The sequence below is a fragment of the Phaenicophaeus curvirostris genome, chromosome 4, assembly GCF_032191515.1.
Source record: "Phaenicophaeus curvirostris isolate KB17595 chromosome 4, BPBGC_Pcur_1.0, whole genome shotgun sequence".
Lineage (NCBI taxonomy): Eukaryota > Metazoa > Chordata > Aves > Cuculiformes > Cuculidae > Phaenicophaeus > Phaenicophaeus curvirostris.
Window position 1 is genome coordinate 40,287,590 of NC_091395.1, and position 17,163 is coordinate 40,304,752.

Sequence of the window (17,163 nt, forward strand, 5' to 3'; positions counted from 1 at the left end):
TTTACTTCAATGGCTCAGACTGTAATGACAATTTTAATTAGCTAGCTCAAGTCATGCAGAAGGTTCTTGTAATTGTAACCAAGGCAGGCTCCTGAATTAAGGTCATTTTTGTATGCAACTGTTAGACCTTGGAGAGAAAGAAAAGGAAGGTAGAACTCTTTTTTTTCAGACATATAATCTTACTGGATGATTAATGTGAATGTTCTCAGGAACATTCTCTCAGTGACTAGTACGGAAACCTTTAAAGGGATCAGAACAGTCAAAGAACGAAGTGAAAAACTGGCTGAAGCCAATACTACCTTCTGCTACTGGAATAGCAGTAACTGAGTGGTAGACATGGATTTGGAGATGAGGATAAAGTAGCAGAGAGACAAGAAAAAACCCTGATTCATTTTTAGGGTACTGATTGGTAATATTTCTTTAAGCATAGCTCTTTGCAGTACAGAAACGTATTGTACCACACTACTGTTTTCAAAAACTTTGGGTATAACATGGTGATTATACACCGAAACATACTTTGGGTAACAGAGAAAATAGGAGCTTGAAATTGAGAAGTTATGGTGCTATCTAATTTAGTTATTCTATGTTTCAATTTATCATTGGGATATGTTTACTATATTATCTCAAGAATGTTATCCCTATAGTATGCAATTACTGTCTCGAACATTCACAACTCAGTCATAAACTCAGTTTCTGCAGGGCTTTGCCTATCAGTATATAACTGTATGTGTATACGTGTCATCACATATATATATAATCCATATGCTTCAATTTAGGTAAAGTCAGCTTTAATCTAAGAATGCCAAAATATTTTACAAGCATCTTACACCTTCATGTTATTGGAGATGCCATGAAAGAAAACAACCCATGCATTATTTCTCACTACTTTATTTCACATATGCTTTCAGCTCCTGATACCCTTCTTGGGGCTTATTAAAACTAACTGTAGTTTAATGAATACAAGAAACTTTTGTCACTTTAGCAGTTTTCCAGCAATTCAAAAGACACCAAAAGTCCTTAACTAAAAGGCCCATTATCCTGGTTTGTACAATCAGTAACTGAATCTCCTGAAGATGGAATTGCAGAAAACATCCCCAGATGCACATGATTTTTTTAATACATATATTTTAAAGATGTAAGATTCTATAAAAAGATTTAATATTAGCCTGTTAGGCTTGTTTTTAACGCAATGCCTGTCCATGTGCTGAAGATGAAGTTGAGAGGTATGCTTAGAGATTTAAGATAAAACATTAAAAGAATCCATGGTGACATACAGTCACTGGGGGTCCAATTTTGTATCTTTTATTATTTTCTTATCAATATTATTAATTTTTTATTATTATTGTTATTATAAAAGCTGCTTTAGCTTTAGTTTCCAATTTAGTTTAGTCTCTTTCTCACTTCCTTTTTCCCTTTCCCTGGGGAGCAGGGATCGCAACCACAACTGCCCGCATTTAGCTGCTGGACTGGCGGAGGGGTGCTAAACCGTGCCAACCAGAAAAGCAGAATTGCCTTTTCATAGTGCTTTGTATAATAATTGTGCTTTTTGGTCAAAAAGTTTGCAAAACCCTACCAAATTGTTTGTAATTTCAGAAGTAACTGCTAGAAATTGGTATATAGATACAGAAACCTTAATAAGTATATAAATAAACCCACAAGCAAACACAACAAGGGACAGCTTGTGAAGAACTAGTAAGGGACTGGGCAACTACTTTTTGTGACTTTCAATGTAGTTCAACTAATGCAACTCAGGCATCTATTTTTTAAGGGTCTTTCTTTAATCAATGCATCTGGGGCCTATTCTGAAACAGATGGTATTATGCACACTTTGGAAAACATTCAAAAGCGGCTTGACAGATGAAAGAATCGGTGGAAAACTAACTAACTGATAGGATATGGCTACCTCCTTCAGGATCTCTTGTGATATCTTACATGAATTAGGGATATGATTTAGTAGTAGACAGGTACGGTTGGGCTTGATGACCTCTAAGGTCTTTTCCAACTTAGTAATTCTACGGTTCTATGATACTGTCATGACAGAGCATGGGAACGCAAATAGTTATTTGTAAAGAGGTGGGTGTTGGTCTCTTCTCCCAAGTGACAGGTGATAGGACAAGAGGGAATGGCCTCAAGCTGCACCAGGGGAGGTTCAGATCGGACATTAGGAAAAACTTCTTCACTGAAAGGGTTACCAAGCACTGGCACAGGCTGCCCAGGAAGGTGGTTGAGTCACCATCCCTGGAGGTGTTTAGAAGACGGGTAGTTGAAGTGCTTAGGGATATGATTTATTAGTAGACAAGTATGGCTGGGCTTGATGATCTCAAAGGTCTTTTCCAACCAAGGGGTTCTTTGATTCTACGAAACCTAAGATTACTGTATCTTTAAAAAAAATATTTCAAATTAATCTCAGTAAAGATGAGGATAGAGATCAAACTCTATTTATCTAAACATTATACTGTCCTTATCAAATTTCACTTCCAGAAGTTGTTTAGTCAGAGCAACTTAGATTTTTATGACAGCCCATATATAAATGCAATTACAACATTCTGTGTACATAGAACAGCTAAACAAATAATATGTATTTTTTCTCTGTAATGCCATAATGTTTTGGGAAGAACATCAGATGGAAAGAATGCCTTAAGCAACCTGTCACCATAGAAAAATTGAAGTTTTCAGGTTCAACACTGCTATACAGAAAAACTGCCAATTTCAGGATATGTTTACATTCTTTAGATATCTCCTCTTTGGTTTAGAAAGGCTGCTTTCTGGATACAACCCAGCCTACATCCCTGAAAGTCTAACTCCTGCTTGAAAGATTCTCATGGCATACAGCAGATGCTGACAAGACCGAGGCACTTGAATTATCCTAACACTCTTACTGTAGGATATTTATAGGGGAAAGTGACCTTCTTTCTGTCCTTTTAAAGCTGAATATAGCAAAGATCACAGGATTTATGACCCCAAGGTGCTTGGCCTTTCTATCTATTTTACTTACTATAATAGGAAGGAGATTCCCTCAAGATTACTTCCAATCCAGAAAAATACTCTTCTCACCAGTGTCACAGAGGTGCAAGTTCAGCAGCAAAAAAGAGTACAGGTATTTTTTTTTCTGACTGATTTTACACTGAGGACAGGTTTTAAAGTAATTTGGTCTTCCATTAGATTTAATTCAATGACCAAAGAGTTACAGAGCTAACGCTACTGTAAAACAGATGTTTCTTCAATATACTGGAAACATATCACAGGAGAAAAAAATTATGGACTTGGGAAAAAGTCTTGGCAGCAAAGTGAACTTTCTGTTTTCCAGGAGGAAGTAGAACAATGAATCTTATTAATGGCATTGGCATTCGGATCTACTGAGTTCCAGACCTTTTTCCCTTCAAAAGAACAAAAAGCCAACAGTCATGTCTTACACTCCTTTAGGAGTATTAACAAAGAGGTTGTGTGGGAATTTACAGCTTCAGAAGGTCAAATTAGACTAACATTGTACCCCCTTTATTTTCAGAAAATGTACTACAGAGAAAGAGCTACACCATATTGGACAATCTTAAAAAAAAAAAATAAATCCTTTGAGCTTTGCCTCAACCAAGCCACCTGTGCCTATAGAAAGATGGGCAGGTGCTTTCAGAAATGTCTTGCCATTTACTCCACCATGTCGGTTTGTCTCAGCTTTTGATGGTCATGGCAAATGGATCTGAAGTATACAACTCATGAGACGATTCAATATCTTTCACTCAGAGAGCAGTCAGTAACGATGTTACAGCACACTGCACTGCTGGATAGGGCTTTTATTTTGCTGTTGCTCCAAGAATCATGTATAAGCAACTTAAAGTCTTAAAGTTAATGAAATACTGAAGCAAGCACCAAGTTCTGCAAGGTGTTCTCCCAGCCCATGCCATTAAAAACAACTTGGCAGGTTTCATGCCTGTATTAAGAAAAGAAAACACAAGAACCAACCAAAAAAACCATACACAGCTGCAGTCTTTTTTTCCCAAAATCCATCATACTATGCTGCAATACAAAAATATCTTTTCTTTAAATACTTAATGATAAAGAGTAACTATCAGGTATTAAAACTAGATCTTGAAAAGAGTACAGTAGCTTTTAATGCAAACCTTCTTTTTTCTCCCTTTCCTTCTTTTAAAATTTCCTAAATAATTAAAAATAAATAAAGTGGGATGACACCTAATCTTTCCATACAGTAACAGCAGAAACAACTCTCAACTATTCATAATTTACATACTTGAATGAATGTAAATTGCACATTTATTACCTTGTGTAATAAATTGCTTGAAGATAAAATCATGGGAGGTTTCTAAAATCTCCAGTCACTACTCAATGGCTGGAAACTTTGCTATCTAAACTAATTTCTTTTTATTAAGTTCCTTAAAAAGACTACTTATTCTTGCCCATTCTTTTCTATTTTTCTAGAAGCTTTTTAAACTCTCCTAATGCCCAAACCTAAAGCTTACTCCTGGTGAACTTCATTCAACCAAGAAACATACAGAGCTTGACAAAAAATTAAAAGCAATTACTTGGATTTGAATTCATACAGCTTGATAGAAATAATAAAAACAATTATTTGGATTGGCATTTACAGCATTTTAGTTATAAGAAAAGATGTCTTCTAATCCATGTCACTGCCTGTGGAAAATACACGTACTGACAAAATAAATAACATTTTACATTTTTTTGCGTAATCTTACTTCTAACTTTAAACAGAATGCACTTGCAAAAGAGCAATGGCAATGATGATAAAAATCACCTTTCAGCTTCCTTAAACCACAAAGAACACATGCCTTTTTAAGGAACACATAAAACATTTTTCTTCAAGGCTGAGCTAGGGAAAAGTATGTCACTCTTCACAGTGTTAAAAATCAGCAAGATCGATCAGCAGAACCTGAAGCCTGTGGTTATAATACTGAAAATAAACCAAGTAGGAAAATTTAAAGCAGAGGATGAGAATGAAGGGTACAAACAGGAAGGCAAAACACTTCTCTGAAAAAAAACATGCTGCAAGAAATGGATTTGAAAGAGCTACTATGAATATTTAACATGTTGAAGTTGGAGGTTTGGGGTTTTTTGGGGGGGTGGGTGATTTGTTTTGTGGAGGGTTGTTTTTTTCTTCCTACTGCTTTACCCTAGAAACATACTTGAGTCTCTTAAAATTCCTATGTTCTATCTCGAAAGTCACTTTGTCTTCAAAATCAAGGTTAGTCATACATCAATAAGCAATGTGACCTAGAGCAGATGTCTATTTTAAAAAATAAAATGCCCTTTTACTGAAATATTTACTGAAATATAGTCTTCAACCAGTGCACTTTTTATAATAAAAATAGCCACTCGTGCATTATTAACTATGATAAATATCCTTGAGTTGAGCTATCAACCAAGACAAAGTTATTGAGATTATCATAAAATGTATTCTAGATAATTTTCTGTAGAATGTTCTAGGTTGAATCTGGTAGAATGACCATGGCTGGCACAATTAATGAAAATGGTAGAAGAGAGATTAGAATCACTCTGTTTTATTAAAAGACAGTAACCAAGTGAATGATAGGAATCTGAAAATTACATTAGGCTCTTCAGCATATTATTCCTATTCAGTCAACAGAAAGTCCTACATACTTATTAGAATTGTTTACCTCAGAAGTTGAACAACACCACAACAGAAATGATTCTAAATGGAACTTCCATATGGGGATTCTTTAGCTGGAAATTTTTTACTAACTTACTAAATAAAACCACATTAAATTATCTTTTTATCTGCCCTTTATTTGTTTTTAATGCATTATGAATCACTGTCATTCTCTGCAACAGTCTGTAGGAGGGGTACCTGGACTTGAAATTATGATACACTTTCCACGAAGTCATTACCGGGTGGGAGGGGGAAAAAAAGAAGAGACAACTTTTTGCCTATTGTCTCAAATATGAAACATTTTCTCTTATTTGGTCCAATCTAATTCCAAATGAAATGCTAATAGTATTAAATACACCATTCTTACCAAGCTGCTGATTTTACCAAGAAATATTTACTGTAAGAGAATAATAAACACTTCATGTTTGCTTTTCTGTCATCCCTGGCTTAATATAGGCAGCTACCTTACATTGACTGGCCCTTAATATCAGCCTTGCCCGAGCAATAAGTCTACATGTCTCCTCTCCTTGTTCACTTAAATAATATCCACTGCTTCTCCTCCTCCCTTATTCCCTTGACTCAAGAAACATTCAGCCGTAGATGCACCTCCAGCTCTGAGCTGTCATCACCCTCCTGTGCCTGTCACTTACATCCCATCAAGCTCCTTTCACTTTGCAGACCCCCTTTTTTTTGCATGACACATTCCTCCTCCTCCTTCTCATTTGAGCTATATGTATCACTCCCCCTTCTCTTCTTATCCCCATTTCTCCATCAAGCTTTTCTGTCCTAAATGACACGAATCTTGATGAAGCCAGAGGTATGCCTGATCTTGCTCAATGCTTGCAGCATGATGGAATAGTAGCTTTCTTCTGCTTACAACAACATATTCAGGTGAATTGCTGGTTGAAAAGTGGTAAGGAGTTTCTGGGAAAACAGGCAGGAGGAATGCACTGCACTTCATTGGCTTAAGATCCTTCAACGCTTACAATTACTAAGAAAATAAGTGGATTCAAATTCCATTAAGCAGAGCTGCATAAGAACATTGGGACTTGGCTCTAGAGTTTTCTGAAGTCTGGCACAGTTCCCCTAGTTTAACTTGCAGCATCTAAGGATCTGGGTCAATAGGCTCTTTATACGTCTGACACAAATCTACAGATACTGCTTCAAACCACCCACTTCTTTCACTGACTAAATGTTCCATTCTTTAATTGAGAGTTTTCTTTAAAAAAAAAACAACAAACCAAACACTGAAAAGCAAAACCAATACAACAAACCAGCTATGCTGGAATGAGTCATTACTTATGCATAAGAGCCTTAAGCTATTAAGAAAAAGCATGAAGTTTAACACTGAAATTTCTCATGCTCACACTTTTCATATATATTTTTGCAAGCAGAGATGAATACTACAATTCACAAGCCCAGTGAAACCATTTAACTGGAATGCCAACTCCTAGATGCATAGTTTCTATGCCTAGGAAACCAAAACACAAGGACTGGAAAACACAGGCAGAAATCCTAGTTTTACAAGGACACTTGAAAAAAAAAATTACTCCAGTTCAGTTCCTGACTAAATCACATAATAAACACTGAAATTAACTAGTTGTTTAAAATTTCTTATTTATAAATCATTATAATTTACTGAAATCAGGCATTATCAATCACATTTTTCCAAGAAACTGTAGCAGGTGCAACAGAATATCTTAACCCTTACTAAAATACCTGGTATGATAAAACCATTTTCCAACACACTGCAATCACAAAAGGCACATCTTCACTGTTCTGTTATTTGTTCCTTAATAGCAGTAAGTTAATTTGTATATTACTGCAATGTAATATGTACTTTTATATTTGTCTGCATGTTCCCTGTATTTCACCCTTGACATAAACCAGCACTGATGGAGTTAAAGCAGCAGCTTTCAATTACGAGCTTCATTCTTCTTGACTTACAGTTTAAGAGTTGCAGTTTTCCACTTTGTGATTTTATCAAGAACTCCACATTGTTTGTTACTACACAAACACTTTGAATTCTAGAATCACATTACGTTTGAAAAAAATTGATTTTGTAATAATTTTCTAAAAGACTAGATGAGTTGACTATAAAAAAACCCAAACACTTGAAGGTGTAAAACTAGTAAAGGCAATATCAGACAGCAAAAACTATCTATTGTTTTGTTATCTTAGCTAGGCATTGATTGTCTGTGTGTCTAAGAGATTATGAAGCTTGGAATACAGCTGTATGAATTCTGAACATCTGAAACATAATGTACCAGCATGAAGCAGTTTAAGCCATCAAAAACAGCTGCAATGACTGCTGAGGTTGTTACCATCTTCCAACAAAATGGTATTCTTTGAGTCTGAGCTGCTTTAGGTCTTCAACCAGGCAGCCCCAAATTATTTTCTACATGTTCAACATAGTTTCTGTATATATCGTACATGTTGTCTCAGACAATTCTTGCACATGCCAAGCCTAAGGTTGCTCTTAGAAAAGCTCACTATAAAGCAGGATGACTTATAGTATCAAACAGAGTATTTCAGTTGGAAGGGACAATGATCATCTAGTCCAAACTAGACAAATCCAAGAGTCCTTACCCACTCCTCACAGCACATGCCTTCCAGCCCTTCACCAGCTTTGTTTCCCTCCTCTGCATGCATTCAAGGACTTTCACATTGTTTTTGAAATTGTGGGGCTCAGAACTGCACACAGTACTCAAAGTGAGGCAGCGTCAATGCTGAACACAGTGGGATAATCACCACCTTTGAATGGCTGGTTATACTGTGTTTGATGCACCCCAGGACGTGCTTTGCCCTCTGAGCTGCCAGGGTACTGCTGAATCACATTAAGCCTGCTGTCAAGCAGCAACTCAGATCCTTTTCTGCAGGGCTGTTCTCCAGCCACTCCCCTCCTCATTTATACTTGAATGCTTTCAGCTTAAAACCCATGTGGTGCATTGACCTTGGCACCAGGTGCTCACCACAGCTGCTGTATCAATTCCCCACTTCAGCTGGACAGGGGACGGAAAATATAACAAAAAAGCTCATAGGTTGAGATCAGCTCAGGGAGAGATCTCTCACCAATTGGAGTTACAGGCAAAACAGACTCAACTTGTGGAAAACTGATTTACTTTATTACCGATCAAACCAGAGTAGGATAACAAGAAAAAGAAACCCCAAATCTTAGAAACATCTTCGTCCCACCTCTCCCTTCTTTTCAGGATCAACTTCACTCCCAAATTCTCTGTCTCCTCCTGGCCAGCGGTACAGGGGAATGGGAAATCGAGCTTGTGGACTGTTCATCACTTGTTGTCTCTACCCCTCCTTGCTCCTCAACACCCTTTCCCCTGCTCCAGCATGTGGTCCTTCCTATGGAAGGCAGTCATCCAACAACTTATCCAACTTAAGTCCTTACCACAGGCCACAGTTCCTCATGAACAGCTCCAGTGTGGGTCCCTTCCATGGGGGCAGTCTTTCAACAACAGACTGCTCCAGCACGCATCCCCCACATGCTCACAAGTCCTGCCAGCAAACCTGCTCCAGTGTGGGTTCTCTCTTTCCACAACTCAACAGGTCCTTCCAGGAGTCTGCTCCAACACAGGCTTCCCAAAGGGTCACAACCTCCTTTTGATATCCACCTGCTCCAGCACAGGGTCCTCCATGGGCTGCAGGTGGGTATCCACTCCACTGTTAACCTCCATGGGCTGCAAGGGGACAGCATGCCTCACACCATGGTCTTCACCACGGGCTGCAGGGGAGTCTCTGCTCTGGCACCTGGAGTACCTCCTCTCCCTCCTTTTTCACTGACCTTGGTGTCTGCAAAATTGTTTCTCTCACATATATTCACTCCTCTCTCTGGCTGCAATTGCTGCTGCACAGTTCCCCCCACTCCCTTCTTAAAGATGTTATCACAGAGGTGATACTACTGCTGCTGATGGGCTTGGCCTTGGCCAGTGGTGGGTCCATCTTGGAGCTGGCTGGCATGGGTTATACCAGACATGGGGGAAGCTTCCAGTGGCTTCTGAGAGAAGACACCCTTGTAGCCCCCTGCTAACAAAACCTTGCCATGCAAATCCAATACCGCACATTATGTCTCACTAGCCTTCAAGAGGTACAAATCGAGGTTCTTCCTGGAATTAGACCAAAGGCTGCCACAAAACAGAAAGGGTTAATCAGATTAAGAAGTTGGAGTAGCTGGGTTCAAATGGATGTGTTGTCCTTCAGTGTCCTTTTGCCTTTTAGACATAATAGTCTGACGCAACATTAAGGCTCAGAAATCCCAGGGCATTTGTAAATACAGAATAACGGATCAAAAGAGGAATTCAACTTTTTATTATTAGCTCCTGTGAAATTAAATACAGCTTTGTTTTGGTCCCTGACAAAGAAATTTGCCAGGATGCTCAGTGACACATTTCAAGATCTGCACATTATTAGCTCTTCTAGAATTGCACGCAGCGAGTGGTAACACCATAGTTATCACAGATGTATTTTAAATTTAATCTCAGGTAAACAGTATATCAGTTTTACTTTTGAAAGATGAGACGACCTTTTCACAAAAGACAGGAAAGTACTAGTTTTAAATGCTGTGCTTCATCTTTAAATCTTGTGGATTTTATCAGTAGAGGTACAGTGCAGCAACAAATAAAATCAGTAACTTTTCTCATCTACAGCCTAAGACTGCCATTTCTTAAAATTAATTTTTAATAAATTGTGAAGATGTATTTTTAAAGCAATTTGATCCAGGTTCTTTTCTGGGCATCTGTGGAACAGGTTTTCAACACTACTTTTCTTTCTTGAAGAGAACGTTTATTTGACATGCACTTTTCAAACACAGTTGCAATAATATAACTTCCTCTCCTTTCCCTGTTGATAATACAGGGCTTTTATTAGTTTTCCTATCCATTTCATAGAGGATTTGCAGTGACAGCCTCCTTGATTCCATGGGAAATAGTGGCAAATGCTTATTTATAACCACTGAAAATTTGGACAACTGCCTCAAAACCAAAGAAGAAAGGTTCTTCATCAACAGAAGGGACAAATGGGAGACTAGTGAGTTAACATGTTCAATAACTTTGATGTTTATACTCTATTCCAAGAAGCAAAGGATAACAAACAGAGCTTGGCAGGGACAGGTAGGAAATGCAATTCAACAAGAACAGATGAAAAATCTGTACTTTAAAGAATGATCAAGTGCACAGATACGGTATGAGACTGTCTAAATCAGGAGCAGTACAGAAAAGCAATGCAGGACAAGATCTGGATGTTAGTGTGTATCTCATGATAAATATATTTCAACAGTGTTATGATGGTGAGGGGAAAAAAAATTTAAAAAAAAAAAAAACAACAAAAAAGGGGTATCATAAAAGGAAGCCCTGAAAGGAGCACTGTCTCTGAGACACATGAAGCCATTATTTAAATTTCTACAGGACAGCACTCGGATGCAGTTTAGAACTTGGTCTGCAATTTCAAAGAAGATGGGTACCAATTAGAAAGGTTCCAGAACAAAAGGACAAATAGGATCTGAGAGTAAAACACTCAAAGGAAAAAAAATTAGGAAAGCAAGAGAAATATGGCAGCCATTTTCAAATACAAATGGACAGCTAAAAAGGAGGAGTTCCTCATATCCATTAGAAATAGATAAAGGAGTAATGGATTAGGTGATACAAAGTCTGATTTAGTTTAGGCAAAACCAAACAAACATAAAGACTATCTAAGAAAAACAGAAATAAGACTGCTTAAGAAATAGAATGCTTGGGGAAGTTATGAAATCACTAATCACAGCAACTGCACAGATATATCTGATTCTCTCTTCATGCAGGAAGGATAGGCCTGGTGACTGACTGCTCAAAGATATTACTTGCACTGTTTCTATGGTTTCTATGATTCTGCTCTGCTTTTGGCTCCCTCATGGATCAGAAGGCAATGTGACATGTCTCTGTCCTTACATGTAATGGCAGGCAAAACTGACAAGTTATACATGTCTAAGTGCAAAGCTACACAAAGAAATACATTAACTGATACAATCAACCTTTCCAAACATTGCAATATACATCTACTCCCCTTCGTTTACACCTCTAGCATTTATAAATTATCTGATAATTTAATGTAGGTCTCAGTCTCTTGACTGAGTATCACTGCGATCTTGCATATTCCTTGAGAAGACAGTATATAACGGATGACAAAACAACCTTTCTAATTGAATCTAAACTGTGTTTTAAGTTAATAAAGTTAATGAAAATAAATACATTTTTTTTCTATCCATAACAAAATAAACCTTGAAAACATTAGATACTCCAAATACTCTCCTTCAACTCTTTCAATTTCTAGACTTGAAAGGACCAACCCTGGAAGAAATAAATGGAATACCTGTGATGAAGTTACAGATGTTAGTGCTAGAATAAAACATTGCAACCATTTCACCTTATCTAGCAGACACGGGATTTCTCCCCTGCTGTAAATAATACCAGAATCCTTTGCACTGTGTCTCACCAATTTATTTTTAAATCAAATGTGAAAAACTGCATCTTGGTCTCAGATATTTTTTACTTTAATCATCCATTTCACAGTCATTGTTTCCAGTCCATGATCTTGAACAGACAAAAGAATTTTGTTCATCAATCAGAGTCACATCCCTTCCATTTTTACGAAATGAGAGTAATACATATTACGTATATTACACCTATGTAATATGAATGTATCTAAAGTCAGGAAACAGTTTAGTTTATTTTGTCAAGCATCAAATCAGAAATCAATGTATTCTGTCATAAAGATTTTCAAATACAAAAACAACCACAGAAGAACATAGCTTTGACTAAGTCCCTCTTAATCTGGCCTCAGAAAAAAGGAAAATACAAGCTGATTTTGAAGAGATTTCTCTATCTCTTTTCCTCCTATTCCAATTTTCTCATTTCCTGTAGAACTGTCATGGTTAAAAAAAATGTAAGACATACCTTAATTGTACTAGTGTGCGCGCCAGGATATTCTTTTTCCTCCAGTGTTGACCAACGTTGTATAAATTTTGACACCAGAGGATCATCATAGTCAACTATCTGAAATCCTGAGACGTTAGCTCCTCCAAACTGAATTTTTGACAAATCTCCATCAGTAAATCCCTGGTGACAGAAACCATTATGGCCATTATTCCAACAGTTTTGGCAGATCTCTCAATAGTATATACAAATAAAGATTTAACATGTGACTTCTATTGCAGAATGTAAGCTACATTTTCCTCAAACAGGATCCAAGTTTAAATCCTGGGCTGCCAGGATTAAGTCATCAGCTCTTCCAACCAGCAAGCAATGATTCATGTTGCTCACTAGATATACATTTTCATAGAGCATTTAATGAGTGGTTCTGTCCTTGTCATGCTTACTTTCCTGAACTATCCTGTTAATTTCAATGAGATTGCTTAAATGCAAAAGGAAACACTGACATGAGTAGCGGTTAGGCAAGCAAGTTTTAGCCAGGAATAGCTACAGCCGCAGTTGTGTCCTCTTTTTCACAGGAACACTAAAGCATGTGGAAGGACTTAGTATCTCCCCTGTCTCCTCACTCTAGTCTGAAGAACTACTTCTCATTCTTACAAACGGAACATCTGTTTTGTTTCCCATATTCTGTGTTTTAACTTGCCCCAAGTAACCAAACAAATGAATTTACATGAAATACTGATTTCAGACACTTCAATTTAAATGAATGCTCTGAGTGAACATAAGAAGTAGCAACTTCAGACCACTTTATCAGAAGTTGCTACAACTACTATACTAGGTGTTTTTTAATTATTGCATATTAATGATGTTCATCAGTGATGTATTGCTGCCTGCCAATACAGACACCTTACAGGCATCATGAAACTTTCTTCAATATTATCATGAGCTTGACATTTGAATAGGAACTTTCATTGTATACTCTGATGTCTTCTTCATCTATCATGATATTTTATTGTTAAAATAGATCAATATCTGGACTGACTGGTCAGACTGGAGGAGAACATTATTACGATCAAGAAACGGAAAAGGTGAATTCAGTGAAAAAGATGGAATGTATGATCAAATACTACAAAAATTCTTTCTGACAGAGAAAAACATAATTTTAAAAATCATTACCATATATATTTTATATGCCACTATATGAAAAAACTACAATATTTACATATAAACTGTATAAATCTGTAGGAAGCAAATATGATACTCAACAGCTTTAAAACAGAAGATTCAATTAAGATTTTGATCTTATAGGCTTCCTACTACAAACTTCAAGCCTAAAATAACCACCAGTTAACATAATGAAATACACTAGGCAATTTTTCTAAAATGTTTATTTACCTTAAGACTCAAAATATTATTTATACAGTATCTGCAATGCAAAATACAAATGTTTTACAGGGAATTTTCCAAACTTTGTAAGACTCTTATGCTTACTTTGTGAATATCAGTATCTCTTCTTCTTTATCCTAAAAGTTAGTTACTAAATAAAAAAAATGAAACCCCACTGTTCTCCTTTTAAAAATGCTTTTAGAGTATAAGGCTCCTTTGCATCTGTCTAGCAAAATACGCAATTTTTCAGAATACTGCCCGCCTAGAGAGGGGAATAGGGGTTATGTCTGAAGTGTGACAGATGCACTATGGTCGTTCTGTTTCCTCAGGCCCCTCAAAGCATTGTGGAAGACAGAGTACAAATTAAAGCACTCTTAGCCACTGTTGGAATTTGTATAAAACACTACCACACCCCAAGAGTAAATAATGTAAAAAAAATATTTAGAGGAACCTACGCCATGTAACTCCAAAACTCTTTTCGGGAAATGAATAACTGAGATTCAAGCCTGTGAAATTTGCTTTGTCTGTTACAAACACTAGACTAGGTTCCCTAGCTTCAGCAAACAACTTTCGTTAACTTTAATGTAAGTAAAATTGCCCTTCATCTTTCGACACAATTTCAAAAAAATTACATTGAAACAATTTAGTGTTTTCTGAACTTTACCCCTGATTAGCTACACTGTCTGATCATCTGTGTTCAAGAAATGATAAATTGTAACTGACTACCAAGCCAATGTGAGGAACAAAAGGTATAAACCTGAGCCTCACCAGCAGAATGAAAGACACAAGCTGGAATTTTCAAGTACTTCAAAGGAGAGAAGAAACATTAGTTTTTTGAAAGAATGTATCAGCCTACAATGCTTTTCTGTTTTCTTTACCCCTCTTTTCTGAAGTATGTAGAAAAAGAGATGAAGCTCTATTGAAGGTGCTGAGCAACCTTCCCTCCCACTGAAAGGAATATCACAGGAGGCATTTAAGCCCTGGGAAGACTCAGTCAATACAACAAATACCATCACAACATATGAATTCATTTAGCAAGGATAAAGACATTTAGCTTTTTTCTACTTTCCAAAATACATTTAAAACAAAATACTGTTTGATGTGCTTCCATAAACAGTAAAAATGAGAAAGACAGTTATTTTAAATATTAAAAATGCTTACCAGGTTTGCAATGATATAATGGTATCCTTTAACATGTTTACCAATTGTGATAACCTGTAAAAAAGAAGAAATAACCCCATAACGGAAATGTTCACCTTACATATGGACAAATATTTAAAAACTACAAAATGCAATATGGTGTAAAAGCTAGTTATATGCTTTATGGTACACAATACTGAGTTTGTTTAGTGCCTTACTTTTAATTTTACCTAGTGCACCATGGAACATACTCTCTGCTGTTTACTTATTACTGTCATGCTAATCATGTTGAAATGCAAGTTCCAAGATCTGTAAACAGAAGAGCTGAATGCTAATTACTGTGCTGTGTAATAAAGGCATAACCTGGACAGGAGAGAATGGGCATCATGCAGCAGAAGCACTCAGAGATTCCTGCTTAGAATTTGCAGCCAGCCTTTGTAGCAGAACTGAAACATTCCTTGAACTAGAAAAAGTTTAAAAGTCAACGGACATTAATGAAAGCATCTTCATTATGAAGAAGTCAGTTAAAGTTCAAATTGTTGTTTACTGCTCTAACGTTTCCCCACTGCCTCCCACAGAGCTCATGGCTCCCCAGCAGTCTCCACTGGCAGGCACATAGCATGCATTCTGCTCCTAAATAAGCCTAATGAAAACTATGGCTGCATGGGGAAGTTTGCATTTTGAAGCAAAACACTTCTCTGGAGGAAGGATGCTGGAGATAAGAGGGCTCTAGAGGCTTTTTCCATCTTCTGAACAATGAGAACAACTTAAATCATTAGAGAATGATTCACTTATTTCCTCATTTAACATGTAACTAAAATATTCAGAATAGGTATCCTGTAAATTATATCAAGCTAGTAGTGAACAACATTCCACAAACATATTTTAATGAAGCTACAGAAAAATAACTGAAGGCAATGTTTAATACTAAGTTTTATATTACTAGAGTTTAAGACAGAAAGGATCATGTTACATAGGCTGTAGAAATTACTGAATTACTCCTCTTTTGAGGTCAATATTCACAATATATGAACTTAATTATTCTAGAACAATTACTTTGTTCAGGCTACTTAAAACTCATTACTTATTAAAAGGCTTAAGAACTATGTTCAGATGTATTTCTTATGCAGCTGCTGCTTCCAAAGAAATTTTAGTTAGAACAAATAGACTATAATTTCTGCATAAAATGCTTCTTCATCACCGGTATCAAAAAAAAACAGCCAGTAGCTGCAAGTCTTTGGATCAGTGGTCAGTAATTCTGCTCTAAATGCCACGAAGTACTATTTCATTAATCTAGCATTCCAAAACATTGCTTTGTGTCACTCATCCTTATGAACACTAAGGATGCTGCCAGTTAAAACACTGAGAAGATTCAGTGGTAGCTCCAAAAGCCATGATGAAGGAGCTGTGGACACAAAAGGTATTTACCAGTGTCCCTAGTTTAGACTAGCATCTCAAGCAGGGATAGACAAAAGTAACAGTAACTGCATGACTGGCTGAAGGGTGTTATGAGAAGGAAATTAGATTCTACAAAAGAAGAGAGAATCTATATAATGAAGAGTATGCTGACACTAGCCCGCCAGATCAAAGAATAGGAATATAAATTAGTCTGAGAAGAGCCAGGTAACTGAAATATTTTTTAACTTCAACTTACATAAACTGAGAATCTATAACACAAGACAAAAAACAAGAATGATGAAGCAACTTTGCAAACACATCATACATCTATACAAAGATCCCAGGACTACAGAGCATAACCAGATGAACCTGAGATTGTCACCACAGTTAGTAGGATAAATCAAAGCACTACAGTAGGAGGTTTGTTCAAGAATCAAAAGCAAGGAAGAAATTGAAGGAGTTGCTGCATCAAGAAGGCAAATAACTTCAGTATTCAAGAAAAACCTGGTCAACAGAAAGCCTGTTGCATGTCTCTCAGTAAAAATACACAGAATAAGAAAAGGAATACTGACACAAAGGGTCTACACCAGGCATCCTCATGAAAAGAAGGAAATTGATATGACAGATCTATGTATAGTAAGGCATCTGGTCCTGTATGACAACCAGTCAGTGGATAAGGAATTG

The 17,163-nt window shown here is 36.8% G+C and overlaps 1 protein-coding gene across 5 annotated transcripts in view; it reads right to left on the minus strand.

Annotated features, from left to right (window-relative positions):
* GRIA2 (glutamate ionotropic receptor AMPA type subunit 2) overlaps positions 1-17,163 on the minus strand; it is an 89,508-nt gene that overhangs the window by 27,187 nt on the left and 45,158 nt on the right. For all 5 annotated transcript variants that reach the window (XR_011337361.1, XM_069855844.1, XM_069855843.1 and 2 more), the window contains exons 5-6: positions 15,103-15,156; positions 12,580-12,741 (exon numbers count right to left, since the gene is read on the minus strand). Coding sequence is in view for 4 of the 5 variants with exons in the window: in XM_069855844.1 (XP_069711945.1) it covers positions 12,580-12,741; positions 15,103-15,156 (216 nt within the window). In the remaining variant the exon portion in view is untranslated. The remainder of the gene's footprint in view (positions 1-12,579; positions 12,742-15,102; positions 15,157-17,163) is intronic.